Source organism: Melanaphis sacchari, unplaced genomic scaffold (assembly GCF_002803265.2).
Source record: "Melanaphis sacchari strain LSU unplaced genomic scaffold, SCAv2.0 Contig0_pilon_pilon, whole genome shotgun sequence".
In the NCBI taxonomy this organism is placed as follows: Eukaryota; Metazoa; Arthropoda; class Insecta; order Hemiptera; family Aphididae; genus Melanaphis; species Melanaphis sacchari.
This window is the reverse complement of record NW_020270366.1, coordinates 8,518,656-8,546,626: the sequence shown is the minus strand read 5'-3', so window position 1 is coordinate 8,546,626 and position 27,971 is coordinate 8,518,656. Positions and strand designations below refer to the sequence as shown.

General features: G+C 25.8%; 1 protein-coding gene across 1 annotated transcript; it reads left to right on the top strand.

The window, feature by feature from the left end:
* LOC112594168 (ATP-binding cassette sub-family G member 4-like) lies at positions 1-26,489 on the top strand. The gene is made up of 11 exons (XM_025338827.1): positions 1-414; positions 16,952-17,079; positions 20,587-20,704; positions 20,773-20,962; positions 21,029-21,174; positions 21,917-22,155; positions 22,238-22,473; positions 22,545-22,713; positions 22,783-22,883; positions 23,006-23,161; positions 25,930-26,489. Exons 2-11 carry the CDS (start codon positions 16,965-16,967, stop codon positions 26,347-26,349), a joined length of 1,890 nt encoding a protein of 629 aa, XP_025194612.1. The 5' UTR covers positions 1-414; positions 16,952-16,964; the 3' UTR covers positions 26,350-26,489.
* Positions 26,490-27,971: the final 1,482 nt, after the last annotated feature.

Below are 27,971 nucleotides of genomic sequence, written 5' to 3'. Positions count from 1 at the left end.
AGACCGTGGCGCGTAGTCTGAAGTGAACGGCTTGCTGAAACACACGTTCGCCGTTGCAGTGTACGTATTTCGCGCGATCTCAGTTTTTGATTCCGAAGTATATCTTTGTAACCGTCGAGTTTTCCGTTTTTTTTTTTTTTTAATAATTTATCAACCGAATAGTTTCGTTCTCATCGACACGAGTCTTTCTGACTAGGTATTATTTTTCTTTTAACGTTTACCTATGAGCGCAGTAGTGTCTGACTAAAACGAATCGAGAAATTTAACACCATATTAATTATTATCGCATACTTATTGATATACGCTCAAAAATATAATTATTATACATATTAAACATAACACAAGTACACCGTGCTCGCGTTTTGGACAGATGCATCAATAGACGCCAAATCGATTTTGAATAATTTCATTAAGGTAAATCAATTTTCTATGAAGTTTATTGAACTCAATAGCATTAAAACTAATTCATTGAAGAATAATATTATGTAAATAGAAGACAATTAATTTGAAAACATTAATGGGACTAATGACCTAACCTATATTTATATATAATATGCACATGACAGTTTATTAAATTATGTTGATTTTCAATTTTACACTAATTTTGACTATACCTAAATGAATTTTACTTTTTTAATTCAAAAATACTGACGTATAGTGTACGGCACATTCTTTTTAGTGATTTATATTATTATTTAATAATACGAAGATAATTAAATTTATTCTATGCATTTATATCTAGGTACTTGCATAGCAATAAGTACATAATAGTATTGTATCAATCAGTGGTAACTATCTTAAATCTCAATAATATCGGTTGATACACATATTTTATCAAATTTTAAATGCTTATAGTTACTAGAGAAGTAGGTATTTAAAATTATTTTACTGAATTTGATAATAATAGACAATAATCGAATAATCGACACTAGCATTATAATCTTTCAAAAAAAAAATAAAATAAAATAACGTTTTAACTAAATGTAATACAATACAAGAATTATATTGTACTACATTCAGTTAAAAAATTATTATTTACATTAAAGTATCTATAATTATGTAAAGTTATATACATAGTTTCAATCATTATACAGATTGCAGCTAATAAAAAATAATTATGTTTAAAAACGCAATTTACTTCTCTTTATATTGCAATTGAAGATTGTAATTTTGTAAAATTTAAAAAATAAATTAAGGGATTTTTAAAAACGACTAAGATTATGATGCTTGTAAATTTATTCTAGACGATATTAATTGTAGCGTTCAAAAAAAAAGTTTATTGAGCAGAGCTTGTAAGATTAATTTTGACAAGACTCTTGTGCTTTCCATCTGTTTTAGATATTTACTTAACGCTAAATAAATAAATTAAATAAAAATATAATCGTATAAATAAATAAAATTTCTGAGGGAATCTTATAAATTATATGAATATTATAAATAAAAAGTTATCGTAATTTATAATTCATGATTATTGGGAAAATGTATTTCATTGGTTTTAAGATAAAGAATTTTTTAATACGTTAAACAGATGTATTGGATCTTTTAAAAAATATTGTTTCAGTTTTTATGTTTGAAAAAATCATGTGTTTAATTTTAAAAATAATTTTTAATAATTTATGACCGATCTGTTCAGTGTGTTGTGAACATGCTTTGTAGGTGTTTTATATATTACACGTGTGAGAAGATAAAGATAACAAACCTCGATGTGGCGTTTTAATATTTAAAATAAATTCAAAAAATAATTAGGTCTTTCTTCATATATCCAGTAAACTTGTTTTATACATATTATTATGCAATATGTGTTTTTAGTGTATACAGCAGTCTATAATATAGTCTAAGTTTGTTATGATCGTGAAAGGATTACGTTTTATATGCTACACAACGCGTTTATATGTATTATTTATTTTAAAAGAATATGTTGATATAAATATATATACTGCTTAAAATTAGGAATATATTTTAATAAAATGTTGATAAGTATTGTTAATTCGTTTAGACCTTCGTACAAAATAATAACATCAAAATTCTCATGAGTGATTTACTTTTCTAGCCATATAATTCTATTTAGTATTATTTTTTTATTTTATTTTTTATTGGTTTGGTATCTATATACAGTGTACATTATATATAATAAATAATATATACCTATTAGGTACCAATATACTATACTTGCATAGAAATATAAGATATTATATTTATATATAAATAGATAACAAATTTAAAATATAGCTTAATAAGTTACAATATCAAAACTATGACTATTTAAATATGTTAGTAAAGTATAAAATTGTCTTAGTTCTTTATTATTTAAAACTTCATATACTGTTTATTAGTTAAGGTGTGCTTAATTTTTACAACGTTTATTTTTATTAGGTTTTTTTAACTATAATTAGATGTTGTTATTTAAAGCCATGCACTTTGAAACAACTTAATAGTATATACATATTATTATTTATTATTAAATTAGTAGATCTACTAAATGAGTAGTATATATTATGTTATTGAAGAAAGCTGTTTATTACTTTGATGTACCAAATCTAGTAAGATATTTCAACTATAGCCATTTAATTAAATACAAAATATTTATTTTACAAAGAAAAAAAATAACTTTATCATTAACAAAATATTTATCAAATAACAGTATATTATTTTACACTTATTTTTAACATTTTAATCATTTAAAAATAATATAAGTACAATGTGATTATTTTAATGGTAGAAACTAATTTTTACGAAAAGTATATAAACATTTTTGAAATATTTCTTTCGCATGATTCAATTACACAAAACGATAGCATACTATACATTTTTAAATTTTAATCTCATATTTCTAAACAAATGTTTTTCTAAGAATTTAAAAATAATAAATATAAAAATATATAAATCCAATAAGTAATATCGTATAAGTTATAACATTTTTAATTTAATATTTATGTATTTAAATTCTCAAAAAAAGATTCTGAAAATTAGGTAATTACATAAGAAAACATTTTTCAAATTTTCAAAACATATTGGTATTTTACGTAAATGTCTTGATATTCATTTTAACTATTACACTTTTACGTCATTAATATCCAAAATAATGTTGATTGAAACATTTACAAGTATTTATATTTTTAACATTCTTCTTATTGCTGTGGAGATTTTTATTACATTTCGTAAAAAAACTTGACAATTAGCTAAATATTGTATATACCTACAACCTATGTATATAGGGATAATTAATATGTTTTCAGTATTGATTTTTATTATTGGAATTTAAAAAATAAGTTGTTTATTTTAGTTTTACGTTTTTACTGTGATGCATATAATTTTGTTTTAAATACGCTATCATTAATTCTTAAAAAAAAAAAAAATAAGCCCAAATACATTTTTATTAAATTTCAAAATTTCAAATGTAATTAGTTTCTATGTTTTACCGAATATATCGTATTTTTTTAAGATACCGTAAATGTCAGACATTGGTAAATAATACTAACTAAATAATTGATGAGATGATGTCTACGTAAAACAATTAAACCAAATACATAGATGACTTAAATTTTATTTGTTTGTGATTATCTGTGTAATATCTGTAAATACATAATAATTTATTGTTAATCATGATATCATACTAAATAATATAAATAATAATATATAGTCATATCGATAGATGCCTTAGCCTTATAATAAGTTGACTTCATTCGTCTTCAATCTCTTGATTGGTTTGTTTCTATTCCTCATGTTTCCCTTTATTAACTTAATTCCTTGTAATTATCCTTTTCCATGTCTATCTTGAAGTTTCATAAAGTTTAGTATGCCGGTTTTATTTTATAAAAAAACTTAGTAGTATTTTAAACATATTTATACATACATAAATTGTTATCGAACCGTTTACAATGTTTACATACTCAGATCTTCGATTTTTCGAGTTTTTTCAACTTAAAGAGTTGAGAAGGAATATGTAATGATATGCTGCCTAGCATCTAATAAATTAATTGAAAAAATAACATTACCCTATTATAAAGGAAGTTCAACAACTTGTGATCTATTTCCATTAATATTATTATAACGATGTGGTTGTTAGCTAATAATTAGTGTTATTTTCCCATGTGATCTCTATAAAAAATAAATAAATAAATTTAACGAACAGTTCAACAATCTAATATTATATTGAACACACAAAGACCTTGTGACAATATGCGTACCTATCACAGATACACAAACATTATAGTATAAAAAGAATACCCCATACACGTTTCATTAGTTGTACATATTTTCGGTCCAGCTAACAACATCCGTGTCAAGGATCGCGCAATACGTTCGATGATATCACATTAGGTATAAGTTATTTTTGTCTATTGTCTTGGGTATAATGCATAACTTGTGGGAGCATAAAATGTTTTCGTTCGGGAAAGAATAATAATTATGCTGCAATAGGATGAATATATTATGATATATTGCTCGCCATAGCTAGTATATAACATGCGGTCGTCTTTTTTGTTTTTCCACTTTCCTTTCCAACAGGATTATTGCGTGTTATTTTTCTTTCTCTGATTCGTAAAAATTTCGATCATAACGAATTCGATTGATATACTGGGTATAATTTAATTGTATTTATTTTTGTTTATATGGCGGTTGACGACCCGTACATCGGACACAGCATATTGTGTTGCAGGATATATGCACACCGATGTATCAGAACTTGGCCCCAATGAGGTCACTAGCTTCGTTAGGGTTATTGGGCATACACTACAGCTGCAGTAGTGAACCATGAGTTTATGTAACTTATACCGCCAATCGCCAAAACACCCATTTGCACATAGGAAATACGTCTACATAACATAATAATATTATAATATCTACACCGGTTTTAAAATTTACGATTTATTTCGTGTGTTTATTCGTGTATCCTTGATCGCCGATAGCCGATGCTTTTGCTGTTTGACTGTGATAATCACCACAGTTGCTTTTTTTCTTATATAATTTGAAGTTCACTATCGTAGGTATACCCATATGAACAAAAATATAAACAGTTAAAAGTTTTTACAATTATTATTTGTTATACACTCGTCAATACAAAAATTTTAGGAATAAAAATTTCGTAAAATAAGTCATAAACTCATAACGTTGAATAATACTACGATCTAATATTATATAAAAATGGTTAAATACATCGTAGAATCTTAAACATGGTTTATTACTCTAACTATAACTCGGTTTATTGACACATAATTAAAAAGAAAGGATCATGTTGATTGTTAAGTCTTGTGTGGTTGTGACGCTGTGTGTTGTATTCACAAGAGTGGACATAAAAATATAATACCTGCATTAGGTAGGTATGTCAAGTTTACACATCGTATAGGTATAATATTATTATTTACTGATGTAGAAAATAATGACAGATAAAAGTGTTATATAATGATGAATAGTTAATAATAATTGATATTTTATAGTAATTATAAAATATTATGATGTTAGATGGTTGGTTATTTCAAGTACAAACGTTTACAATAAAATAATAAAAAATGTAGTTAATAGAAACTTATGTGTTTTATTATATTGTAGATTTAGGGCATAAGTATCCATATTAACTATATTTTGTTTAATTGTAATGTAGATATACCTAGTACTTATCTACCAACAACTTAATACCTATTTTTACTTAAAAGTCATTCATCAAGCAATATGAGTGAAATTCATTTTCTTATATACGTTTAAATGTAACATCTAGGTATCTTATTTTAAAGTAAATTTAATGAATTTATACATATTTTTATAAATTTTAATTTTAAATTTTAACGAAAATATAGTTACACCATTATAACTACTTTACTGAGTAAAATAAAAAGTAAAATTTTAGAATGTATATAACATCATATATATCTATTTAATTAATACAATTTCATATTATACAAATGTTGATCTTGAAAACTTGTATCTACAGTTTGTAGGTAGCCTACCTACATTATATACTCTTCCTGTCTTAATATAGCTAATATTATATCAATGATTTCAATGTTAACAAGTACTCCTAAAAAAAAAAAAAAAAATTGAAAACAAGTTATTAATTGTGTTTACTGTGTATTTCGTATTTAGTATCCCTAATATTAAAGTAAACATTAAAAGATATTAAATTTTTTAATCAAATGCACAAAAATGTTAACGTCAACAATTGTTAAGTTTATTTCTTCACTAGATTAATTTAAATAATAATATTTGAAAGTTGTGTCGAATGATTGCTTAATAAACTTTCATCTGTTATTTCATTACTTATATTTACAATTCAAGATTCTTAATCTTTCTTACAATTTAAATTTAAGAATTAAAAAATTATATTATTACTAATGCATATAATTATATGCTTAGTTATCATTATTTATAGTTGTCATACGTACTTAATAGAAGAATAGATATTCATTTGTTTTCACATAGAAAAACTTAGTTCATAAATTATTTTGAATCAACGTTTTTGGTCTAAAAATATTTAAGTATTAAAATGTTAGTTGTGAAATTATAATGGTAGTTACAAGAGAATCTGTATTATAATTATATTTATTTAATATGATTTTTGTGCATAATCACAAGAAAAATATAATTTTTTAGCGTTTTTTATTTAATTAACATCTTCCATATTCATGGGGTCAAAGATTTAAGATTTTACCATCAATTGTTTTGCATTTGTAAAAAAATAATACCTAGTGGACATTCAAAATATTTCTAGGTCAAACTCAAAAGCGCAAATCTTCAATTTTTTTCGATAGACTAAAATCGCAAATTTATTTTGCGCTTTGGTACCTTAATAATAGGATAAAAGCGTAAAAATAAATATTGTACCTGTAACACTAAGAGTTTATAAAATAATTAAGCTTATAAAAATATATAGTATTTTTATAATTCAAAAATATATCAACAGTGATTGAATTCACTTGAAAACATTGAAGTTTAGTATTATCGTATTGTATTTTATCATTTTTATCGTATCGAATTACGATGAAGGTTAATTATCATTTAAGATAATTATACAATATATACAGTATAAACTTATATCTAACTTATAAAATACACTTTATTTTTGTAAAATTTATTTGCGCTTATGGTTTGTTAAAAAGGTATTTATTTATTTTTTTGCACTTTTGGGTTGCATTTGGGTCACATTTTGCGCTTATGAGCTACAGCCCTAAATTTGTGTACTGAAAATAATCGATAAACAATAGCGATGTTTGTTTTCTGATTTAATTAACTTTGAATATTTTATTGTAATTTGTAATTTATAGAATAAGAAAACATAATTTTGATCAACTATTGATTATATAACTACGGTATATTTTTTTATCTATTTAATACAATTTTAAATATCTATGAACAATATTACATTATAAGTCTTAATATAATTACACATATTATAAAATCAAAAAAGCAACATTTACATTACTGACTTTGCAATATTTTACAATTTAATGATCGTAATTTTTTGGGGCGATTTTACGATAATAATAATACTTTATTTCTATTAATGCAATATTTAGCTTGGGAAATTAATATTAATTGAAATTTTGATACAAGGTTACCATTGTATCATATAAATTATATACATAATAAATTAAAAAGTATGTGAACTCATTTGTTTTAAGAAGTCGTAAAATGTATTTAATAAAAATTGTAAACATTACTATAAATTGTATATTATGATGGTAGATATTATAAACTCTACGCAGAATATTAGTACAATGATTTATTGCCTTATTCATTTTTAAAATAATGATAGATACAATACTTCAATATACATATTGATATTTGATTGCATGTTCATCATATTATGGTGTGATCGTAGGAATGATTTAAAACTAATTAAAAAGAGACAAATTAATAAATTATAAAATATGTATCTACATAACTTTTTTAAGTAGAACCCAAAAATTATAAATGAATACGAGAGACAAATATAATGAAAATAAATTGTTCTTTATAACTGATAACGATAACTTATTGCCAGTAGTCTAATTACAACATTTCTAGTATCTAGTATCTAATGATTTTTGAACTTAATAACAACATACAATGGATCTAAACAGTATAAAGTCTATACTATAGACTTTGTAGGATGTTAATTTTAATGCGAAATAAGTCATACTCATATGGTTTACCTACTTCTTTATAAAGCACTATTTCCTTATAATAAATTTGAAAAATACATCAAAAAACATTTTTTATTTTTTTACTATATCCTTTATAATTTTAAATATTTATATTTAAAATAATATTTATAATAAAATATTATATAATATTATATATTTATTAATAAATATTTTATTAATATTATATTTATATATTAATATATATAATATTGGGTTTATTATTTTTTTTTCGGTTATTAATGAACCAAATCACTATTTAAGAGCATTTTCGTGAGATCAATATTATAATTCATGCCCTACCATATTAAATAGTAATTATTATAGTTAATGATAGATATTTTTATTTGATGATATTTCGTTGATTATAAATTAGTACTAAAAATGTTGTACTATATTTAAGTGTTAATAAATTTTATACTATTGTTATTCAAAATAAAATAACCAAGCCAAAGTACCAAACTTAACGTACCCCTTATTGTTAACATGTTTTAAAAAATTTTTAAATAAACAGTAGTATTTGACTGGATTCTTCAACCAGGATCTTGTGTCAAACTGAGCTTAATTAGAAAAATGCTCAAAAGTTACTAATTCTCCCTGTATACTCATATTTTTAGATTCAAGGCGAAACGATAAATTTATTGATTTTACAACGATTGTTTTTTCTGTGTGTATAAATACACAATAAGTTGTTAATAAAACGTATCGATTTTCAACTTTAAAAATGGTTTTAGATAAAAAATTAGATCCATAATTTGTACTTTAAATTGATTAAAATTACAAATTGTCAGTACTTTTTTTTATAATTGGGAAAAAACGAAAAAAAAAATTTAAAAATGGAAAATTTTACGGTTGACCAGATTTTGACTAAATGTATTTATTTTGTTATAATTCAAAAACAAAGTGTTTTTAAATTTAATATCTTTTATGGTAGATTTTTGGGGGAAAATAATAAAGAGTGATTGGTGGAATAAAAATATAGCCATTTAAAAAAAAAAATTACAATAAGAACTTACTTAATTTAGAAAAAGGGAGGTCAGTATCTTTAATCCTACCATTTGTACTCTTTTATTTAATTTAAAACTGCTTAGTTGAACTTATGTTGATAGATTCAATGTATTTTAAATTATTACTGTGACGATATTTAACATAATATTTTAGAAGTTTTAGTTTTAAAATTATGTATGATTAAAAATATCAGTTCGCATTTAAACATGGTTATTAACTATAAAAGTAAAAATTAATTTATATGTGAGTATTTTTAATTTTTTTTAAAAAAAAGCACATCAGATAACTAAAGTTAACTTGTGCTTAACATTTTAAATTAATTTTTTTTCTCTAAAAATGTGCTTTATGATTTGAACGAAATAATATATTACTAATATGTGATTTGTTGTACATTTTTTTTATCTAAATGATTTTAACGTATAGCAATATTTTACTTGATTAATTTTAAAAACATTTAGAGGTTATCAGTTAAATTTATGTTATTAATCATAGCACTTGTATTAACTATGTTTCACAATTAAAGTATTTAAATATTTGAAAACATAATAAGTAGGTCAATAAACGCAATTGTATACATCTTTAGTTTGCAGCATTTCTGTAGCCTGTACTCATTATTTAATATGATTATTTTACTGATATCATATTATATTTAAAATAATATGATATATTATATATAAATTTACTTTTAAAACGATAATATTGATAGAATTATTAACTATTTAAATTATTAAATATTATTTTTTTTTTTTTTTTAATTATCAGTACGAAAATTTCGAAAAGGTATATGCTCGACTATGCAAATAATTCAAAAACGTATACGTTTTGGAAATCTACAGTGACGGAATAATATATATTTATTTATATATATAATATATACTTTATAGATAGATATTAAAGAGACTTGGGGATTGTTGATCCGCTGGAAATGTCTTTAAAGTTAACCGTCAGAAGACTGTCCATCTATAGCACTAATAATATTAATACGTTTAAAATAACATTAATAAAAACACATTACACAATATTAGGCACCATTTACTAATTATTTACTTTATTTAAATGTTTAGGAGGAAAATTTAGGCAGTAAGTTGAAGGTTGAAACCTGCTTAACTTTTATAATTGGTAAATCTGTCAAGCCCCTTCCCAAACATATTTGTAGTGCTATCTAAATATACACTTATCTACTACACGGTTACACTCAAATGATTTGAGCTAATTATAGGTACCTGGATATAATTTATAAAAGTATATATATTTACCGCGAACTTTTAAGTGTTATAGGTAACAGATGTTTACATATTTCGTCCCAATGTACTATAGCTGAGTCATTACAAATCATTTAATTAACCCCGCGGAAAATTGTTTGCCAAAGAGCCAAAGAGTAGTAACGACCATCATCGTAGAGACTAAGAAATTGTACAAACGGTTTTAAGCTTGTTAAAACTGCACGTGAAATCAGTACACACACATATTAAGTCTAAACCTCGTTTATATATTACAAGTATGACGTAGTATCCACTTGGCACCACCCGACACATGACTAACTTGTAATCATTATAGTACTTAACGGTTTACGGTTAGAACTAGTATATAATATACATATTTATATATATATATATATATATATATATGCATCAATGCATACGTGTGTGTGTGTGTGTGTGTGTGTGTGTGTGTGTGTGTGTGTGTGTGAGTGTATCTATTAGGAGAAATGCACAAGTATTGCGCATTACGCGTGTGCCATGTATTGGTTCATTCACCATGCACTCGGACAAACATCAAACATCGTATCGGAAGACTATTTTGCCGTACAGCAGTCCATCACCACAGGGCTTAAGCTTTATTATTGCTTTAGGTATAATAAATAGGGACGTCGTAATAGGCACATCGTCGGAACCAACACACTTACCAAATTTCACTCTCACATACTCGTCAGTCGATGGGTTACCGCGTTATAAAACGTAATAATTATATGATTTATGACCAATATCACACAACACGTAGTCAATGACCTATACTATTGTTTAGTATCATTGTTATTACTATTTATTTTATTTCGTTAAGTAGGTAGATACATATATATAATATAGGAGTACGATTTTTGTACGAATGTGTTTAATTTGCAATAGGTCACATACACACGTACAGGATAGCATTATCTCGTTGATAATAATATGAATGTAAAAAAAATGTAATTTAAACTGCAGCAACGGCAGGTATTTAGGTACGTCTATTTTTTGCGCTTTTATTTTGTTGATATTATCATTGCACGTTCACCTAATCGTTTGATATATTCACATGACCCACATAGTACGGCCGTAAAATTCCTGATATGAGCAGATCTCAGCCACAGTCAATTTACATTGTGCGTCGCCACTCGTCGTACGCAATTGATGTAACACTCTCAAAAAAAAAAAAAAAAACACACGGCTAACAATACTATAATAACTAAGCAAGCTGTGCAAGTGTGTAACGTGTATATACGGAGTGTTCCATTTAACTGACTACATTCATTTTCGAGCTAATTTTTATGCTTTTAGAAAAAAAAATAATTTTATATAGGTAGTTTGAAATATTTATGTTAAGGTATTTATTGGGAACGGGGATTTTCTGTCTTTGTCTAGCACACGTAAAATGTAGGAATTTCTATTTATTTTTATTCCAACGTATCGATTGATTTAGTAACGATAATAGTTATAAAAACAGATTTGAATTTTTTATCAAGTTTACTTGTGTTCTATTTTTCTACATTTTTGATTTTATTTCCTTAAATTCTAAAAAATTTCATACTAAAACAAAGTAATTAAAAAATAAAATATTTCAATACTTGGAGAAGTTAAAATCAAAAAATTTAAAATTTAGGAAAATCGAACTCATGTAGACTTGACAAAAAATTCAAATCTGTTTTTATAATTCTTATCGCTTCGTTAGATCAATCAATACATTGTAATGAAAACTAGTCGGATTTCTATATTTTACGTATGCTAGACAAAGAAAATCAACGCTTCCTATCGCATTAGAACTGGTTTTTTTTATTATTGTTATTGATTTTTTTTTAATAGCAACTTTTGTGGTATATCCCTTATTACTTTCCAAACTTAAAATGTTTTTTAATAAAAAAATATTTATTTAATATATATATATATATATATTAAGTAAGTAGGTACATCAAAAACTTAAGAAAAGTACCCATTCTGCTTCCGATTGTAAAATAATTATTATATATATTAATATATTGGTTGTCTTAAAAACATTTGAAAATCTAAAAAATAGTTATGAATATAATTGTAGTGTAAAAATGTTATAGTATGTTAAATATTTCAAACTACACGAAAATAACATTTTCAAAACAACTTAAATTGTTAAGGAAAGTTAGTATAGCCATGTTCCGTAGACCGTAAGTGTATTTACACAATATAGATACACCCATATAAATTTATATGTATAAATCGAATATGAGTAAACAACTCCACCGCAGTACTAGCGCGTACCCTATATAATATAATAATAATAATGATGAATAGTGTTCTGTATTTCTATAGCCGGTCAGACTGGTGAACCAAGTTGTTATGCGTTGTTGAAAAAAAATGATTTTTTATTACATGTTTCTTTATTTCTCTCATACTGCAACAGCTTGTATTAAATAGATAACGAGAATGACATAATATTCTGTACATCTGTATACGCTCACGCACATACGTATAACGTGTGTGTGTGTGTGTTTTATATACATATATATTAATCGGGAAGAGAGTATACTAGGCAGTATAGTATAAATATATATGGTAGAAATAAAACGTACCTAAATTCTACCTATACTAAACACCATCGGGTGTTGAGCAACGCGGACGATATCATTACACGCGGTCGTAGCGCGGAATAAATGCGGCCAAGTGATAGTGAAAGTGCCGGCGACTGCCATGTGATCGTATAATATATAATACGATGTAGTGGCATCTCCAACGATCATCATAATAATATATATATATATACATATGTTATAACGTTATTTGTTTTCTAATATTACTATACATAATATAATATACGTACTTACTAATTTATTATACACCACAGACCATTGATCAATTCATTAACCAAAATTGGAGGGTTTGGGGTTTGAGTGATTATTATTTCAAAAAAAATAAAAACAATAAACCTCTGTTGATTTTTATGATATAGTACTATAAGCAATGCGAAAACATTTTCTTTTGTTTTTGTCGTAGGTATTTAAGAACTTTATGTTAGCCCCTCACTACCAAAAAGCATACTCGATTTCTGAATATGACGTTAGCTTAAAAAATTCAAACCCAATAAATTTTCCATAACTCAGCGGCATTCATTAGTCGCTTAAACCACGATGTCTGTAAAGTTTGTGTTTATGCGTAGTCATGCTTAACAGGGAGTTTCAATAACATGTATTCTGTATTTCTGTTTATCAGTGTGTTATTTGTGTTTTGTTTTGCCAAATAAATTATTATTAATGATATATGTAATGTGCATCCCACTCAAAAGAAAAACTTCCAGTATTTAAATATTTTCCACAACAGTGTTAAAATTAAAACTCTACATATATGCTCCTAGAGATTTCACGATTTTATTTTCAGCGCTTTGAGTAAATTGCTCGACAATTATTTGGCTTTTGTTTGATATCTATTAGTCATACCATCATAAATATCGTATTGGTAAAAATTATAAACATAATTAATTTTCAAGCTGTAAATTGTGATGATGTTATAATAACAAAAATAATGAGATACAATATATATATATTGTATTATATATCCGCATAATCGAAAAATCGATATTGTTTATGCAATTATTTTAAAATTTTGAAAGTGCCATTCCACTTAATTTCGTAAGATATTAAAATAAATAAAAAGCCCATGTAATTATTATTTTGTGGAATAAATACATATGAGCCTAATTTCGTATAATTTGGTTAATTTTTTGCTTAATATGTTATTTTTAGTATATACGTAGATATTTACATAATATTATAATGAAGATATGACAACTCTTTTTTTAATTAAATATTATACATTAAAAAATATCATATATTTAGATATCTTATCATATTATACGCTCTATGAACGGTGCAAACACTTAAATATAAGAACTTAGGACATTAATAAAAATATATAATAATATACCAGTTTTTAACTTTTTTTTGCTTATGAAAAACGGGTTTTACAAATCGTCTTTGCCTTAACAATACAAAATTTATCTTCGGCAGATACAAGTATTTAGCATAAGCTAAGAACCTGTTAGTTATGAGTGTTATGACATAAAATAACATATCAAAGAAAATAATGTATATAAAATAGAATTTAAATGTTTACACTATTTGGTATATTTCAAAGTACCTATTGTATTGTTAATTAATAATTGTTTAAAATATTAAAAATGTTGTGACTGAGATCCGGATAAGATTTTTAGAAAATCTAAAATGGTTATCAACAAACTAAAATATGTATACTGTAGTATATTAGAGGATGTAAAAACAACTTGTAAATAGGGAAATGATCTAACGCCAAAGTTAAATAAATAAAAAAGAAATAATTTATTATAAAATTAAGTGAATTAACTATAGTTTATAGTATTTATAAATAAAATTATGAACATAACTAAGTATAAAATAACAAGCTCAAAATCTTTTCATAAATTTGGTGATTTATCAATATGTTCTCAAATTCAAAATAATAGCGCTTGCTTGTCCTAGAGTAAGCGAAGTAAGACGAGTGTGTAACAACCAGGTTATTAACAAATTAATTGTAATCTAGATCAGTATACATATCCTGTCAGCGGTACCTTAAATATTAAGTAACAAGTATAATCCATAGCTAATTAAAATACATGTTGTTTTAAGATTCAGTTGATTTATGAGACATAGAATTTAAATAATTACTATAGAAATCCAATGCGTTTTATCAAGACTACAATAAAAAATCACAAATTTTCTAAAATATGTTAATGTAGCAAAAAGCTAAAATCAAAATTAAGTAAATAGGTTTTACTTAATAAAATATAAGGTTATAACACAATTTTATTAACCAAACATTTTTAAGATATTAATTTACTTATTACGAGTAAGTATTCGACACTTATAACTTACATTTGAAAGATAGTTAGTTAATGAAAATCGATATCGATTTATTCGCCATTACTTAGTAACACATTCAAGGCCTTGATTTAGATTTTTCGTGTTTCCTGAATCTGAAAGTAAGTACAGACGTATACCTAGTATTAAATTATATTGGTTAACCTTATTGTTATTCTTACACAGCTCTTGTTTACCTTCAATTTAAATTTAAATTAGAAATACAAGAAGCATTGTACATATTAAAAATAGGAAAAGGAAAATAAAAGATATTGTCATAAGTATTATCATGTAATAAATTATCATAAGTTATGAAAAATCTTTCTTCAAATTTTTAAACTTAGATATTAAAAGTAAAAAAAAATTGAAATTGTTTAAAAATTTAACTTCGAATATTTATAAAAAAAAACTGAATACATTTTCAAACTTTTTTACTTTGACATAATATTATCAACAACATAATACCGTAAAAAAGTCCAACGTTCTATACGTCTATATTACCTCAAAATATACTGAACATTTTATGATGTCTAAAAAATTTTAATAAACATTTTTTGTAAAAATATCGAATATTGGTTATCTATTCATATTTAATTCATAACAAAAATTCAAAATATCTATACTATTATGACGTTGTAAACTTGTTAGTAAATAATGTTATACAGTGATGATGCTCATCTTTATCTTCAGAAAAATTATCCACTAAATAATTCGTTGTATAAAAGGGTACACTAAACTTTGAATTTTAAATTAAGTATATCAAAATTAAAAAAAAAAATAAATAAATATATTCTAATTAATTTATAGTGAGAAAAGAACGTACTCATTAGAAAATCAGAAGCTTGTATCTCCACAATATACTCTATAAGTACAACAATTTTTAAGAATTTGAAAAAATAGATTTTAAATACTCGTATGTTTAAAAATTCCAAAAATCAATTTTTGAAAATATTGCTGAAATGTTTTTTTTTCAATTATTTGCAATTAATTACTTATTAAAATCAACATAAAATATACAAATTAAACTATTAATATTAATTAAATCAATACAATATAAATAATTAATAGAAGAAATAAATTAAAATCATGTGTGAGCTATTAATAGTTCTGCAGTTCAGTTTTACTATTTTTTAATTTGAAAAAGTAAAAACATTAGCTACAAGTAAGTCTTAACTTATTAAAAATAAACTGTTCCTAAAAACTGTTAATCAATTAATATGATTATTTATCTATAGTTATATTATCTTCTATAATAACTACAATTCTGTGTCATCGCTTGTACCTATATTGCAGTATATTAATAGTTAATACAAAACAAATTATTATATAAATATTTAACAAACTAACATTTTTTTCTGTAATGACAAGGACATTTTTTTTCAATTATCATTAATAATATTAAAATTTTATAGTGTCATCGTGATAATGTATATAGTTAATATTATTATAAATAAATAACTTTTTAATGTTGTGTTTTATAAAGTTTGGTTGATTGATGAAAATAAACTAAATAGATAAATAAAAAATTTGAATACTTGCCAGAGTAAATAATTTTCAAAGTTTAAAATATTTTATTTTAAAAATTTACACAATAAATTAAGAATAAATTAAGTTATCAATAAGATATAAAATAAATATATAATATATTGTGTTCAGTGTTTAAAGATGTTAATCATTGTATATGTATTTTATGATTATATATTTTAAGCTATAAGTATATAATTCTAATTTTCAGATTTATTTTAAAAATGGATCCACTTGACGATGTTGAATATGGTGAACCTCATCATCACCTGCTTAAAAGACCACCTGTAGATATCGAGTTTTCAGACCTGACTTACAGTGTACCACAAGGACGAAATGGTGAAAAATTAAAAAATATACTTACTGACCTTTTTACGATGATTATTTACAAAAATTATAACCTTATCAAAAACTATTGTGTTGTTGCATTACAATATTGTATTAAAACACCTATTTAGGACAATTATACAGTGAGATGATTAATTGACTATAAAAATATAATTTTAAAATTGTGTGCATATAGATGATGTTAAAAATATTTTTGAATTGAAATTAAATTTTGGTCATCCATTAATTGCTTAGCAGTTCTTTTATAGGTAAATTTAAGAAAATTTTATTTAATGATTAATACACATTACTATTTTGATAAAAGTATAACCTATTAAAATAAGTTATAGACGTAAATAATCATTAATAATAGTTATTTAAATATGTGATTAGTGATTACTCATCTGATGAATATTATTGTGAATTTATAATAATTTATTATTAGTGAGATAACCTATCTACAATGACATTTGAGAATAGTTTTTTTTCTGTTAATTACTTAATTATTATTCAATATGGTTGCCGTGTTTTTGGACACTCTTCTATGTTTACTCACCTCAACACAAGATAATAGTATATTACAGTGTTATTTTTTTTTTACATTTAAAAGCATTAGTAAACAACCATTCAAAAATTCGAAATCACTCACAGTCGATTTTGAGTGTCGAGCAGTTTACCATATTTTTTACGTTTACTGTTTTTTGAATACCTAATTGAAACTTTATAATATCCATGAGATTTATGCTGCATCTTTATACATCAGAAATTTCCTTTTAACGGTTAGGTACTTCGATAATAAACTTTATTATTTATATAGGAATAAAAACAGAAAATAATAAAATGTCTTACAAAATGAGTTTGCATTCAATAGAATAAATTTTGTATTTGTATATTATGTACCTTTAATATAGGAGTAAGTTGAGTTATTATTAAACTTAAAGGTTAAAAACATTACCTATGTTTGTACGTCAATTATTTATGATCTTTAAATTTTCAATCAACTTATGACTACTCACAATATAGTAGGTATAGAAATATGGAAATATTGTAAATTAAAAAAACTCACGACTCATTTAAAAACGTAATTATCATAAAAATTTGACGTATAAACGTAGATTGTTTTTACCTTAGAGTTTTATTTTACATTAATTCACAAACAACAGGAAATTGGTTCTGTTGAACTCGAATTTTCTATGTTGTCCATTTGTAAGATGAAGACAATAATACATATCGTCTTTTTAAATAAGCAAATTAACGATAAGTACCTTATAAATTAAACAAAACTAATTTACTAATATAAATTGCAGAGTTCTTTCTCTTTTATATACACAAAGAAAAAGTCCATATGTACGTGTATGTCTTGATATATAGGTATTTATGAAACGGAATCATAATAATTCAAAATATATCTGTTTTTAATCTATGCGTGTTAATTTATAAGTTATAAATTTTTTTTCCCAATGATATTATATCAACAAAATAACTTTTGTAAATTAATATTTATGATATATTAATGATATTACAAAGTTCAAACAAACAAATTCTTACTTAAAGAAATATATTTAAAATATGATTTATTGGGATTTTAATTTTTATTTAATGGTATTGATGAATATTTATCTATTTAAAACTAGCACTTTCTTAATTTTAATTATTTATCAAAAAATGCTAAAAAAAAATGCTGGCATTATCATAATTAATTACTTCATCTCAAAACTAACGAAATAAATTAGTTTTATTTCAATTCTATTTTCAGTAGACTGGGTACCATATATATACCCAGTATAGATCATCTTATATAATAGACATAGATGATTAAAAATAATGACAGTTACAAAAAAAAAAAAACAGTTTTAAGTAAATTAACTTACTCTGCAGATTCCTGGGGCTTTAAAAATTGCGAATGCAGCTGTAGTTGTATTAAAGGACAATGACCTCTTTAACGAAACTAGTTATTCGTTGCTAAATCTTTTATACCGGGTAAACATTATACATATTCCTCATTTATAAAAGAACAATATTATGATTTATTTTAAATGTCAGAGCCATTAAATTATAATAGTATTATCACAATAAATGTATATAGAACTTGCAAATTGAAACAAATTATTCTAAGTAGGTATAATGCAATGTCTCAAAATATTCTATACCTACCTTAATTATTTAAAAATGTAATAGTGTTTTAAAATTAGTTATTATGTATTGAGTTAGTTTTCAACGCTTTTAAGTGACGGCATTCAAATTAAATATTATATTTTTGCATGACACTTATAAAATAAATATTGTTATATATTATTTGTCTCTTGTACAATGTACTAATGCACATGGGATGTATCGTGACAGTATTTTAGCTACTCTAAATAATTATTCAACGACCTTCTATGAGGGGTCGCGATCCCCCAGGTTGTGAATTGTTTGAATTGTTGTACTAAAACTAGGGTAATTATATTTCTAAAAGTTATAGGTAATTCATATTAATATATACTAGTATAATGATTATAGTTAAGAAACCAATTATTAAAATGTTTTAACTAGAGTTTATATTATAGCTATTTGTATGTATTAAAAAATAACATTATTTTTCTAAAAAATGTTATATAATATATTAATATGTATAACTTAATTTTTTAACTATTTCAATTGTACGTAAAATACATATATTAATATTTAAATTTCCATTTCAATTATTCTTTGATATATTTTTTTTATTTTTTTTTTTGGTCATTGCAAAGGTGATATAACGGATACAAAGGTCAGATCTAGCCAATTGATTGAATTAATTATACCGTTTATGATCATCATAAATAATTAATATATACCTATAAATATATATTATTTAATAAAAACTCATTCTATAGAGTAATGTATGGTCTATAAAAGTATTTAAAAAATATAAAGTTTGTGTAGGTTAAATTGATTTAGACTTCTAAGAATAATGTATATAATCTAAGAAAAGCTTAAAATTATTTCTATTTATACAATATATTAAAAGACAGGAAACTTAAGATACATTTTAAGCTGAAGGTCAGTTGTCTTAATGTGGATAGTTACATTATACCAATAATAAAAGATATGAAGGAAAGGTATCTAGGAAAACATTTAAAAAATAATAAGAGTTTAATAATGAATAATAATTGATATGATATAGTTTAATTCCTTAGATAGTTATATAATTCTAAATACCATATTACTATACGTATACATTACGTAATGTTGCTCCACAGTATTTATTTATTTTTTAAAGTAAGACTAAATTAAATAAATATTTATAGTAATAGCTAAGATCGATTAATTCATGTTTAAATATTCAATCGGTATTATTTTATGCATATATTACCTAAATATTCATAAATTATAGCTATTTATAGGTTGAGTTTTAGTTTTAAAAAAAATATAAGGTTTTATAGATTAATGATCAGACATGTGAAGAAATTGTAGTACATATCTAAGGCTTGAAAATATCAACTACTAAAATATATAATTTAAATACTTGAATATCGTGTGTTCTTTATGTCTCAGGATCAAAAATTATTCTTCGAAGTGTAAGCGGTTTGTTTAGATCTGGAGAACTAACAGCGATACTCGGACCATCTGGTGCTGGAAAAAGTACATTGATAAATGTATTAGCTGGCTATAGGTATTAATTTTATTCGTATATATATTTTACCACTATGCCTATTTTCAACACTTTTTCGGATTTATTAGATGTGGTGATGCCCGAGGTTCCATCATGGTAAATAGTCGACCAAGAGAAATGAAATCATTTCGAAAAATGTGTCGTTACATAATGCAAGAAGACCTTTTGCAACCAGCACTTACAGTATTAGAATCGATGGAAATAGCATCTGATTTAAAGCTTGGTTATACAATTTCTAAAGAAAACAAACTTGACTCTGTAAAAATAACGCGACTACGAATGACCAATCAATATATTTTATAACGGTAATAAATGTATTTTTAGATCGAAAATATTCTTCAAATGCTTCGCCTAACTAAATCGAAACACACACTTATGGAGAATTTATCCGGTGGAGAAAGAAAACGATTGTCCATCGCTTTAGAGCTTGTTAACAATCCCCCTGTAATATTTTTGGATGAACCTACAACGTAAGTGTTTTTATTTCTTTATTTACATAACTATTTTCTTATTACATAGTGTTACATCAATCATTCTATTAAAATATTATTATCTCTCAAATCTCGGTTAACCATAAAATAACCATAATTCCATCATAACAATTTAATGTATTATTATAATATAATACAAAGTTCTATAAGACATAACATTTTTCATTTTTATTTCAAGGATTCATTCAACATAAACTTTAATATCTCAAATGCATTCGTTACATATAGTTGCATGTATTTGAAAATAATAATATCATTTTTATTTCTTTTAATACAAAATATAAAAATCAATTAATACGTTTTTGCATATGACAGCATAAATATTAAAATTATTCTTTACATTACTTATTTGCAATCAGTAAATACTTAAATCAATATTCCTTTATACTAATATATTTAAACTAGGTACTACTATTTTTCAGCATAAAAATAATGTATTAAATCTGTAGGTTCAATATTGTCAAATTGAGATTTCAATTAAAATAAATAGATTTAAAAACAGTAAAATGCGTTGATAAAAGTTAATAGGTATGTATAACTAATATATAAAATATTTGAAAAAAAACTATACAAATGTAATATTTTTATTCATTCTACTCGAAAAATAATTTCTTGTGTACTGACGTATTTGATAAATGCTGATAAATGGCTACAAAATAAACATATCTAAAATAGTATTAAATGTATATTATTAAATCATTTTTAATATTTTTGTAAATAGTGGTTTAGACGACTTATCCAGTTCTCAATGTGTGTCACTACTTAAAGATCTTGCTTATGGCGGTAGAACAATTATATGTTCCATACATACACCCAGCGCAAAATTATTTGCTATGTTTGATCATGTATATATAGTGGCCGAAGGACAATGTATGTTTGCTGGAGTTGGCCAGGATATGGTTCCATATCTATCTACTATAGGACTCAATTGCCCTAAACATTACAACCCAGCGGACTTCAGTAAGCGTTGATGAATTATTAGTGATAAATGATAATGCTTAGAAATTAATTTGTTTTAAAATCTAAAAATTTTCGTTTGTAGTGATCGAAGTTTGTAGTAGAGAGTATGGCGATTATTCGGAAAAAATGTCAACGGCCGTAGACAACGGTAAATGTTTGAGATGGTTTAAAGATAATTCTGAAACAAGAAAACCAATTAAACGCCGGGCATCACAATACGATACGGTTTCCAATCATCTGTACGATTTTTCTAGTACAGGATGGTCTCAGTTTAATGTGCTCCTCAGGCGAATGATGATACAGCATAAAAGAGACTACGTAAGAAATTTAAAAAAAAAAAACAAACTGCACAATATAAATCGCTAACAAATGTTATAATTTAATTTCAGACATATTTATTATTCAAACTATTTATGTACACATTCATCGGTCTAGTAGTTGGTGGTATGTTTTTTCAATTTGGAAATGACGCTTCTATGACTATTTTCAATTATGGTTTCATATTTATTACCATAATCGTTTTTATGTATACACCACTTATGCCAGTATTGTTAAAATGTAAGTTTTATTAAAATCCATGGTCATTACACGGAATGTTTTATTTACCACTAGGGTGTATAATTTTAGTTCCTAAAGAAGTTCAGCTATTAAAACGGGAATACTTCAACCGATGGTACGGACTAAACGCTTATTTTTGTGCACTCACATGTTCACAACTCCCAATGCAGGTAAGAGAACCATAACTTTCATAAGTTATAAACTTATAACTTATAATAAACATATAATATAACATTAAAATTGAATTATAATTTTAAAAACATATTTAAACATAATATTATATATTTTATAGATTATCCTATCGTCAATCTACATAGCAATAACTTACTTCTTAACTAATCAACCATTAGAATGGGAAAGAGGAATTAAATTTTCTGTTGTGTGTTTGATGGTGTCCTTGTCATCAGAGAGTATGGCGTACGCAATTTCCTCACAATTCAATGTTACGGTAAGTTCTTCGAAAAGTACATTTTGATACACTTAGTCATTTTTTACTACTTCGACTAAATGACAAATCCTAATTTAAAATATAATATAAATGGAATGAAAATAAAAGTTTGAAAGTTGTAAAAATCACTACACTGAAAAATACATATAGCCTATAGGGGTTTCCTTTTAAGTGTGTCTCGATATTTGGAAAATACTTTTGTTTTGACTATTAGCTGTTTACTGTAATATAGATGTGTTAAATTTCAATTCAATGATAAGTTATTCACGAATAACGATTCTTAGCAAAGGAGGCGGAAGGGCTTAGCATCTATATCTAAAATTAGGTTATATTATTTAATTCGAAATCTAATTAAAAATATTATTTTAAATAATTAATAACTGACCATCAATTTATCAAATTTCTAAAATATCAACATTCTCTATTTTTAATTACTTACTCTACATTAAAGTAACTTGTATATTATAATACATTATTTGTTTCCTCGTAACAAAATGTCATTCGTGCATGAACAGTGTCTGTCGTCTAGATGTACACAATGGTATCGGTAAGACCAGAAATATATAGTTTACTTATAGATGCAATCGTACTAATTTAGTACAAACGAACAATGAGAAATTAAATTAAATTTCTAAAATTCCATATTATACATAACATTCATTATAAAATATTTAATTTTTTAATTTTTTAACAAAAGCCATATTTAATAAATACTATCAATATATATATATATTATATTTATCCGTATATTATACGGATAAATATAATCATAATTTTTTCCTTTTTGTTACGCATTTACGTCAAAATGGAATGCCGATAACGTTAAAAAAAATAAAACAAGTTTCATGCAGCAATTATTACTGCTAACTGCGTCTTCTTACACCGTTGAGCACGTAATACATTTTTAATAACTTATACATTGACATAGCACAGTTTGTATTTTACACACCAGTTTTTAATGAATTTACAATAAAATCAATTGTTTATATTACACCCCTTTTAAGATCACATTACTTGTAGCTTACAATTTTATATAATATGTCACATTCCTTTACAATTTTTCTATAGAATTGTAAATCTCGTTCTGCAATTGTTTTACAAATGGAATGTCGAATACGTTTTATGAAAAACTTCAAGTTTCATGGAGGTACTATAGTTGTTCAAAAATCTTCTCTGTATTTGTGTTTATGAGCTTAACACTGTGACACACATGCAGAATAAATTTTTTTTGCTGATGAAAGGCAGTTTTCGTATGTTATTTTTAATCCAGCCCTGTAATTAGTCACAATTTATAACTTATTATTTCGTAGGCTCTAATATTATATTAATAAATATTTACTAATATTTATTAGAAGTTTGAACGCATCCATTATGATCGCCATTATTATACCATTACTTACTATACAACTATTACTATTATAGTTATTATTATTAAGCGATAGATATTTTACATCGCTACAGCTGCAGGAGAGAGCACACTTCACTTATATCAATTATAACGCTTTATTATATGCGTTTTTTTGATATATTTTCCTATGATAGAAAATTTTAAAAATAGAAAACAGACACTGATTGTTCTTGTACTTAACATACATAGAATAATAATAATAAAAAAATAATACTTTCATATCATACAAGCAAACGTCAAAATTGACACATTTTTCTCAAACCCTGGATCACGAACGCTATAGCACGCACTGTCCGTATGTCAATGCGTCGACTTCAAAACGAGCGAGATTTCTATTACTATATGTATATACATCGACAGACGATAAATAATTTGCTCACAAAAACAAAATGATAACGCGCGCAAGGCGAGTAGAACTAAATCGCGTTTCTGCCGTCCGTCTTCTTTAAAACTTCCAAAAATGTTTCTACTCAATGTACACCCGTCGGACACCCGGATTACACTGGTCCGTTGAAATGAACGCATCATTTTTGACATTTACTCGTTTTAAATTAATTTTTTGTTTTTGTAATGATATACGTATGTAAATCCATGTATTGTCATTTCGATGTTTCAATCCACGGCTTAACACAATAATATGCGTTTATAATTATCATGACGTATTGTCGATCGGACGTTTCGTATTGGACTTACACAATTAATGTTTTGTACAAGGGCTGGGGAGGTTCAATGTGGGAACCTAATTTAATGTAATGTCGTACACACTCATGAACTGTAGCCAATAAGCGCAAAATGTGACCCATATACAACCCAAAAGCACAAAAATAAATATTCCATAAGCTCAAAAAAATTTTACAAAAATAAAGTTTATTTTATAAGTTAGATATAAGTTTATACTGTGTATATCGAATAATTATTTTAATTGATTATCAATCTTCATCGTAATTTTTTACGATAAAATACGATACGATAATACTAAACTTCAACTTCTTCAACTGAATTCGATCACTGTTGACGTATTTTTAAATTATAAAAATACTGTGTATATTTAATTAAAATGAATAATTTAATTTTATGATTAATAATTTTAAAACGAAAATCGTAGTGTTACGAGTACAATATTTATTTTTTCGCTTTTATACTCACTACTAAGGTACAAAAGAGCAAAATGAATTTGCGCTTTCGATCTATCGACAAAAATCGAAAATTTGCGCTTTTGGGTTTCACCGCACCCGCGGGTAGGCGCATACCCGTGGTGTGTGTGTGTGTGTGTGTGTGTTGTCTGCGTGAACCCCGCGGATCGGACTCGAATAAATAAAATGCTCACGCGTCGGGTACGCTTTATCGGTTGCTTTTACAGAATAGCGTGTTCTTCGGACCGTGCGTGGCGTGTCCGATGATGCTGCTGGCGTCGTTCGGGCTGGGCTACGAAGAGGACGAGATACCTCGCATCATCCGGTTGGGCATGAACTTCAGTTACCTGCGACACGGCGTCGAGGCACTGGTCATGGCGGTGTACGGCAACGGCCGCGGCCGGCTGGAGTGTCCGAAGAGCGAGGACTACTGCGACCTTCGCGACCCGTCGGCACTGTTCAAGACCGTCGGCATGTCCGAAGTGACGTACTGGGGATCGATGAGCGCCCTGTGTGGCATGTTCGTCGCGTTCAAGGTGGCGTCGTACATAATGCTCCGGCGGAGACTCAGCACCAAGCCGTCGCTGCTGCTCAAGCTCGGTTTCGTCGGCCGCTTCATCAAGGCCAACTTTAACATTCCTCGCTAACCGCCGCCGCCGTCTCTCTTTCCCCACGTCTCAATCTCTATTTGAACATAATATATTATAATGTGTGTACATAATACAATACCAAACAGCATTTGTGATATAAACTTATACTTTACGATAACTTTATATGTATATTTATATTATTTACAATGATATGTTATACTATACTGTAAAATAATAATAAAATCTGTTTTTTTTTTTACATCTCATGCTGTCCTAATGTGTGTAGTGTATGTGCTGCACTGCACAGAGTATATTTTAAGAATTTTTTACTAGGTGGCACTATCATTATAAATCACGAGGACTGGCTCGAATACTAACCTCGGGTATCGTGGGCGTAGCTAGGATTTTAATCAAGGGGGGGAGTAGTTGATGACCTTTTTTTTTGCTCTTTCCATTTTATAGTAAAACTTACACCCCACCCATGCTACGCCCATGTAGAGTATCTTTTATGTTTTCTACTTGTGACACGGAGTACGAAGCACATTCATTAACCACTAGCTGGCACTCATGCCATTTACTTTACATGTTAAAATATGCTCTGGCATTGCATATATGTGTATACGGTTTGCCGACTGCAATAATAAGTATTTCATTAAATCACGTGTAGGTATATAAGATAAAAAAGGAAACGGGAATAATCGATTTATGCGTGTATATTGTGCAGTCATTTAATATTATTTAAAGAAATAATTCTATTTTATTTTTTTTTAAATTATACATAGAAGTATTTTTTTTAAAGATTTAAAACCATGCGACTTACTAATGATCGTAATGCGTGTGTCATGCATAATATATAACTGCCTATACCTATATATCCATCTCATACGTCATCATCTTTGGGGATTTAATCTATGAGCACTACAGATTTCCATGGTGCCTATACTGTCTGCAACACACGGAGACAGGTTATATAGGTGCTCTCCACACGCGCGTCTGACGTCTAACGGTTTTTGTCGTAGTGCGGTAACAATATGATAATTAATGATAATAATACTTAGATGCTCGTTCGACTCGTTCGAAAACATAATATAACTCTTCAAGGTCGTACCCAGAAAAAATTTCGAGGGGGAGTATACAAATCTTAGTTGGTAAGTGGTGTATGAAACAACGAACAATTTATAAATGCTTTGAAGCAATTAAACATAAATATATGTATATATATATATATTAAACACCCGTAAATATAAATTAATAAAGTTTATTAATAATTTTTTAAATACGCATAATACATAATATAAAATAGAATTCGATTTTATAGCACAAATTTTAAAATTATATTCTTTTCTTTAGAAAAACGATTGATTACTACCATAGGATCGATACGAATATTTCTATGTAGTATGTATACTAAGTAATATTAAACCGGTTAGTCCATCTTCAGCAGTAGTATTTCACAAATAGTTTTTAATTTTTTTTAGAGAAGAAAATGTCTATTTGGATGATATGTTTGACACCGGGGTAAAGCATGATCAAAACTTTTAACAAAAATGAAATGTTAAGAAAAGAGTTTTGGCTAAAGTTAAAATAATATTTTTCATGTACTTCGCTCTACACCGCAATTTGATTGTTTGAGCTTTATAGCTTTACTGCTATATTATTTTTATTACTATATTAATAAT